The 7875-nt window shown below is 43.2% G+C and overlaps 1 protein-coding gene across 1 annotated transcript; it reads right to left on the reverse strand.

Annotated features, from left to right (window-relative positions):
- Nucleotides 1–4360: 4360 nt before the first annotated feature.
- Nucleotides 4361–5983, reverse strand: MC4R (melanocortin 4 receptor). Its single transcript, XM_086741946.1, has 2 exons — nucleotides 5871–5983; nucleotides 4361–5726 (listed from the first exon to the last, which is right to left on the reverse strand). Exon 2 carries the CDS (start codon nucleotides 5640–5642, stop codon nucleotides 4647–4649), a length of 996 nt encoding a protein of 331 aa, XP_086598072.1. The 5' UTR covers nucleotides 5643–5726; nucleotides 5871–5983; the 3' UTR covers nucleotides 4361–4646.
- Between the last annotated feature and the right edge of the window lie 1892 nt (nucleotides 5984–7875).

Here is a 7875-nt window from a genome sequence, read left to right on the forward strand (position 1 = left end):
GTTGCAAAAAGAAATGAGACTGCTAGTTTTAAGAATCAACTGGGAGTTCAATAAGTAATTTACTTCAGAATTCAGATGTGTTTAAATTAGACATCTGGTCTTTGCATAGCCTAAGGGGAGAAAGAGAGACTTCGAGGTAATGTTCAGAGCACCTAAGGTAGTATCTTGCTCTCATGTCACTTTCCACTGGATCCTCTCTACATCCATGGACTACAAAGGGAATATCTGGAGCCCAATATTCACAGTCCCAAAACAGCTAAAGAAAGTGAGGCAAAACAAAGATCAGGTGAGATTTGTGTCTTGTTCAAACTGGCGTCAGCAATTTCTTGCATTACTGCCAGAGCATTTTTGCATAGCTACCATTATCTCTTGTGGGAGAGGGAAAGGCCTTTAATGAAGTCCATTGGATTTTTGGATAGACTATTAATTTAAATACATTCATTTTTTCCTCCCATTGAGCTTTAACGCTCCTTCTTTGGCATTTTTTATTCTCTACCCACTGGAAGCAGGTGAGGATGTATTATTGAAATATTTATAGTCTCCTCTAGAAGAACATAAGTAGAGTTAACACAGTAGATGTATTTCAACATCTTCCACACAACAATTACGATGTGGCAATATCATTTACTAAAGCTGAGAGAAGGTAACAGGGCTGTGTTGCAAGTGGTGTGGTAGATGGAGTGGCCCCAGTGCAAGACTAGAGTGTAGAAGACTTGATTTCTGTGCTGCTGGCCTACCAAGGGACTTTGATGCACAAAGTTAAAAGACTTTCTTACTTTCCCTGTAAGTAAATTGACATTAAAGATACTGAGACCCACCTTAAGTCCTTCATGCTCTTTGACAGTGGACCAAATATTTTCACAGTTTGACAAAAGTTACCTGAAAAGTTGCTTACAACTGAAAGATCAACTTTTGTTTGCAGAAGAATCCCAGGTGGCAAACATTGGGCTCTCATGAATAACTTCTCATTGTATGTCTTTCTGTAACGAGGGGACAAGCAGCTTGAGGTAACAAGACGTTTCCAAGAAAATGAATAGGACTGCTCATCCAACTAATTCAGTACTCATCTTAGTAAAATCAGGTATCCAGGATTAAAATCTAAATTATTCTTTACATTCAGTTTTGACTTTTAAAATCAGAACTTTCCAAGTCTTCTGGCAGTTACTACTATGTTTTTTACTTGGAATAAATAAAATAATTGTTGTATTCCCTTACATCAAAGCTGATATTGTCAAGGTGTTAAGGAGCACTTCCTCTAAGCTCACGAGCGATGCATCCCAACAAAAAGGAAGTCATGCAGAAATGCCAGGAGGTCTGCATGGATGAACAAGGAGCTGCTGGACCAACTGAAAAACAAAAAGGAAGCTTACAGAAGGTGGAAGCAAGGACAAGTAGCATGGGAAGATTACAGAGAGGTTGTCCGAGCAACCAGGGATCAGGTAAGGCAGGCTAAAGCCCTTACAGGATTAAATGTGGTCAGGGACATCAAGGACAACAAGAAAAGCTTACTTAGCTATGTTGGAGATAAAAGGAAGACCAAGGAGAATGTGGACCCTCTCCAGAAGGGAACAAGAGGCCTGGTTACCAGGGACATGGAGAAGGCTGAGGTACTCAATGACTTTTTTGCCTCAGTCTTGACTGGCGAAGGCTCTAGCCACATCACGGAAGTTGCAGAAGGCAAAAACAGGGACTGGGAGAATGAAGAAGTTCCCACTGTAGCAGAAGAGCAAGTTCGGGACTATCTAAGGAACGTGAAGGTGGACAAGTCCATGGGACCTGATGAGATGCATCCACAGGTCCTGAGGTAACTGGCAGATGAAGTTGCCAAGCTGCTGTCCGTCAGGTGAGAAGTCGTGGTAGTCTGGTGAAGTTCCTGCTGGCTGGAAAAGGGGTAACACAATCCACATTTTTAAAAAGGGAAACAAGGAAGACTCGGGGAACTACAGGCCAGTCAGCCTCACCTCTGTGCCTGGCAAGGTCATGGAGCAGATTCTCCTGGAAACCATGCTAAGGCACATGGGAAATAAGGAGGTGATTGATGACAACCCAGATGGCTTCACTAAGGACAAATCATGCCTGAAAAATTTGGTGGCCTTCTATAATGGGGTTACAGCACTGGTGGACAAGGGACAACCAACTGATGTCATCCACCTGGAGTTGTGCAAGGTATTTGACACTGTCCTACACAACATCCTTGTCTCTTAACTGAAGAGACATGGATTTGATGGACAGACCACTTGGTGGATAAGGAATTGTCTGGATATCTGCACTCAAACAGTAGTAGTCAATGGCTCAATGTCCAGATGGAGACCAGTGACGAGTGGTGTTCCTGAGGGGTCGGTATTGGGACCAATCCTTTTAACATCTTTGTTGGCGATGTGGACAGTGGCAGAGTGCACCCTCAGCAAGTTCACTGATGACACCAAGCTGTGTAGTGCAGTAGATGCGCTGGAGGGAAGGGATACCATCCAGAGGGACCTTGACAGGCTGGAGAAGTGGGCCTGTGTAAACCTCATGAAGTTCAAGCAGCCCAAGTGCAAGGTCCTGCACATGGGTCAGGGCAATTCCAGGCACAAATACAGGCTGAGCATAGAAGGGACTGAGGACATCTCAGAGGAGAAGGACTTCAGAGTACTGCTGGACAAGAAGCTCAACGTGAGTCAGCAAAGTGCACTTGCAGCCCAGAAAGCCAGCCGCATCCTGGGCTGCATCAAGAGGAACATGGCCAACAGGTCAAGGGAGGTGATGCTCTCCCTCTATTCTGCTCTTATGGGACCCCACCTGGAGTACTGTGTCCAGTTCTGGAGCCCCCAACACAAGAAGGACATGGACCAGTTGGAGACGGTCCAGAGGAGGGCCCTGAAGATGATCAGAGGGCTGGAGCACCTCTCCTATGAGGACAGGCTGAGAGAGTTGGGGCTATTCAGCCGGGAGAAGAGGAGGGTCTGGGAGACCTTATAGCAGCTTTCCAGTACCTAAAGGAGATTAATAGGAAAGACGAGGAGAAACAACTCTTTAGCAGGGCCTGTTGTGATAGAATGAGGGGTAATGATTTTAAAATAGAGGGAGGCAGATTTAGATTGGACATTAGGAAGAAATTTTTTACAATGAAGATGGTGGAACACTGGAACAGGTTGCCCAGAGAGGTGGTGGATGCCCATCCCTGGAAACATTCAAGGCCAGGCTGGACGGGGCTCTGAGCAACCTGATCTGGTTGGAGATGTTCCTGCTCCTTGTAGGGGGGTTGGACTAGATGACCCTTGAGGGTGCCTTCCAACCCTAACCATTCTATGATTCTATGATTCTATCTTCATGGAAACCTGTGTACTCACATTTGCACTTTAAACACTTCCAGATGTGCTAAAATCTAGGATCTGAGGTCCCTATTATAATCTATGGAGAGAGGGTGGTATTTCAGCATGAAACTGAGAGCACATCAATTAGATATCTGAAAAGGTGAACTGACTTCAAACATTAACACACAGGGCTGCCACCTATAGAGCATGTGTTTAGAGACTCATTGGCGAATATCCCTTTGATTTCATTGCCCCCCCACAGCTCATGTGCCTCATAGTATGGTCTGAGGTGCTCAAGTCAAATTAGCTCGTCCCTTTACTCCTCTGTAAGGATCACGGCAGTGGATCCCATCTGCTAACACCACACTTCAGAAGAAAGGGCAGCTTGTTTCTAACAAGGATGTGTTTTCTTCTGAAGCACAGAGTCCTTGTTCCCCACATCACTCCAGAACAAGGAAGGACTAAATGTTCAAACTGAAGTTGTCTCTTCATCTTCATCAGGTAAATCTCTCAGTGAATCTTTACATTGGTGCTGACACCGTCAATGTTAGTACTGTACCTGCTTCATGGCTGGATGGAGGGTGCTAGTCTACCTGGATGCCAGTCCAGCAAATATATCCAGGGCTAACTGATGCTCCAGGGAGCAACTTTAACTTTGCAAAAAGGTACTTTCAGACATAGAGCAAGCATCATCTTAAACAAAAAAAAAACAAAACAAAACAAAACAAAAAACAAACCCCGAACCCAAGCATTTGATTGTCTCTGTAGCAGGCATTTGAAAAATCGTGTTGCTGTGTGCAATAAGTGTTAGAAAAAACACAATTGCTGCTTGTGGAGTAGGAGGAATAGAGTTCAAGATTAATAAACACAACTTACTGGTTGCGGTAACCTTTATGAAAAATCTGCTTTCTGATTCCAGAGAACCTCTAATTGACTAATAGAGAAGAATGTGCTCTATTTTAACCTGTAATGGATAGCTATAATTACTTCAACACAATAAAGGACACTATCAGCCAATATATACTGTAAGTCAGGCAAGTTATTTATTTCATCAGCAGTTGGAATATGTTTGTTAGCATTTCACATTCATCATCACATTTATTTGCTTACTTACAAATGAGTATGAAGTGCTACTTCTCCTTCCAGCCAAATAAACTACATACTGTAGATATCACAAACAGTACACAGGAATAAGAATTACGTGTGAATGGGATACAAGGGTGAGAGGGAGGGGAGACAGAAAGAGATGCTCACTCTTAGAGATTTAACCCAAATTCTGCTGAGAAAGAGGATCTTAAGGCTTCGAAGTCTGTGCTGCATGCTGTGACCACAGTAACATATCCACTCAGTTTAATATTTGCCAGGCAAATCACAAAGCCCTCTCAGGCTACAGCAGCATATAATCTCCTTGAATGTTTTCCTGAGCTCCTGACTCCGGAATGCATATATGAGTGGATCGATGATGGAATTGCACATGATGAGGATGAGGTAGAAGTTAAAGTGGGACATGAAGCACACACAGTAAGGGTTGTAGGGGCAGGAGATGTAGAAAATCAGGTGCAGGAAAAATGGAGCCCAGCACACAACAAAAACTCCAATCAGGATGGTGAGAGTGATGGCCCCTTTCATGCTGGCCCCTTGGCGAATAGGTCCAGTCCCTGGAAGAACCGCAATCTTTTTGATATGCATCCGAGCCATCATGAACATGTGGACATAGAGGGATGCCATGAGAATGAGCATAGTGAAGAACATACTAATAAGACAGATAATGACAACACTGCTGTCAGAGTAAATGATGAACAAAATGCCTGAGACTGTACAGGCAGCCCAGATACATGTGATGATGACCCCTACGCGCTTCACCGTCATGATATTATGGTACTGGAGGGCGTAAAAGATAGTAAAGTACCTGTCCACTGCTATTGAGAGGAGACTGCAAATTGATGCAAGCAAGGAACTGCAAATCACTGAGTCAATGACATTGTCAATGTTTATGGTAAAGCTCTGTGCGTCTGTATCTGTGTTGTTGAGCAGCGTGATGACAATAGTTTCTGATCCATTAGATACACTCACTAGCATGTCAGCCACTGCCAAGCTACAGATGAAGAAGTACATGGGTGAATGGAGGTTCTTGTTCTTGGCTATTGCCACAATGACCAGGACGTTTTCCAGCAGGCTGATGATCCCTAGAGTCACAAACACTTCAGGGGATACAAAGAGTTGCTCGTAGCAGCCTCCTGAGGAGTGGCCCTTTGTATTGGGCTCGCTGGCACCTCCGTGCAGTCCGTAGCTGTGGTTCCAGAAATGGAGAGGCTGGAGTGTCCCACGGTGCTGGGTGAAATTCATCTTACCGAGAGCCCCTTTCAGCTTCCTGCTTTCAAAACTCCCGTTCCTCTTGCATTCCTTTGAAAACCTTCTTTGGCTTTTCAGCTTGGGAAGAAAAGAAAAATAAGCCAGCAGCGAGCCAGGCAGCAGTTCAGAACACTTTAACTGCTGTTACAAAATAAGGTTTCAAACTCAGAAATGCTGGTTTACTCTCTCACCGATGCAGTTTCTCATCGTCATCACATTTACCTTGGTGATCTATGTCAGAGTCCCAACAGTCTGTTAAGTTTGCATCAGATTCTCCCCTATGGTCAGTTCCTGTTTAGTTCACTGGTATGCTGCAAGGCTTTTTTGTTCCCTTCCATTAAGTAAGGCAAACATAAAATGCCCAAGTGACGGCTGCAGAGCAGAAACTAATTTCAAACTGCAAGCACCAGACTCGCTGTCAGACAGTGCATATCGGCTGCCTGTTTTATGGTGTGTGGAGGAGAAAAATATTCAGGGCACTCTCCGCCTCTGCTTTGCCTTTCAGCCAATGGGGTTCGGCAGCTGCAGAAAGTCAAGGGGCTGCTGATTCTGAGCCTCTCCGAAACATCACAGGACACAGTAGATTCAGATGCAGCACGAGCTACCAGCAGATACAGGAAAGTAGATGGGCTACCAGAGATTCGTTTCCCTTCTTTATATTCTCAGAATAGTATTTTAATACTGATTTTTAATTACCAATTTTACAGAACTGTGCTAGCAATCTTACAGAATTTCTGGAGCTGAACTGATGGCTTTTTATTTTTCAGACTGTGATTTACTATGATTTACTCTTGCCCCTTCTGTGGTACAAAGTTGCTCTGCCTTGTATATGTAGCAAAATAGAAAAAGGACAAGGAAGCAAGAGAATACTTATTTCCTCTTGGTTCTCTCTCTGTGCCTTAGTTCTCCATTGGCAAGAGGTGTTGTTGCAAGGTTGCATTACCCTCTCTAAGCTTCATATATTTTTTTAAGAAATGGAGACCATCTAAGGACCAAAAACAGAACAAGGATCCAAAGTCACAAATGGCTTAATAAACTGTCCTAAAGAAAGTAGTTTTTCCCAGGTAATAGCCACCTTCATCATCTTATCTCCAGAAAGGTAAAGGCGATAAAGTTGATTGCAGAAGCCCTGTTACCATCAGGAATTAGGATGTTGGGCAGAAAAAGAAAAGTCAGTATTTAGAACAGATAAAGGAAAGCAACAGGAGACAAAGTTGCAACCTGTAAGAAATGGGGCTTATACAATGGCAATGACACAAAGGCATCAATAAATCTCCTAAACATCTGTCCAGAGGAATGTTCCTATGCTTACCTGGCATGAGCTGAAAGTCAGCTTGTGTGCAGTCTGCCAGGGAAAGCCCTTGAGAAGAATGAGGACAAGAATGCCAAATGACTATGATGAGACAGAGACAACAGGGGGTTTTTTGCTGTTTCCTCTTCAAGCATTGCAATTGAGGATTGAAAAACAAATATACTGAACAAAGTCTAAAGTACAGGTGGATTTTAAAGCGCTGTCAGCTCTACAAAAGGCAGTCACTACAGCTGAGAGTAATGTTTGCAAGGAAGCTGTTGTTCCAGTTAACTACCAGGAAGGCTATGGGGGGAGTCTGTGTTTGATGAAAGAGTCTGTTTTCTTCAGCCTCTCGAACTTTTTTCATCTTCTGTGCATTAGCTAGTTGTAAAATGAACGGCTACAAAGAGATATTGGAATACAGCATGCCTCTGGAAGCACAACTGTTTGTATTCAACATCCCAGCACCAGGGTGAAGCACAATTTTACTTTCACATTTGGATTTGCTATAGATCTGTGGTTATAAATCTAAATAATAAATAATAATAATAAATATAGATATGTGGTTATAAATCTAAATAATCTATAATCTATATCTATATATAATCTATATATAATCTTCTAAGCTATATCAGAAGAAAAGCCTCAGCCAATTATTTCTGGGTATTTCCACAGGCAGATTGCTTCATAAATCTGAAGCATAAACACCCAAACCAAACAAAATAACTTGCAGCACAGGAAATCCCACATTTATCAGTTTGGAAAACATCATTCGCCGTCAGCATCCTTGCAGTGAAAGAATAGCTTGCTGCTGAGAGGGTGAGATTTACTTTCCTATCAAGACATAATGCAAGCCAGGATCCAAAAAGATTTATTATCTAGTTGCTGATCCCTGGGCCAGTAAACACTGTCTCCTGTGTACCTCTTGTGACTTGC

Source organism: Chlamydotis macqueenii, chromosome 2 (assembly GCF_036417535.1).
Source record: "Chlamydotis macqueenii isolate bChlMac1 chromosome 2, bChlMac1.mat, whole genome shotgun sequence".
In the NCBI taxonomy this organism is placed as follows: domain Eukaryota; kingdom Metazoa; phylum Chordata; class Aves; order Otidiformes; family Otididae; genus Chlamydotis; species Chlamydotis macqueenii.

Bases quoted from the DNA above. Each gene is read 5' to 3' on its own strand.
- MC4R (XM_086741946.1), bottom strand. From the start codon at position 5,642: ATGAATTTCACCCAGCACCGTGGGACACTCCAGCCTCTCCATTTCTGG.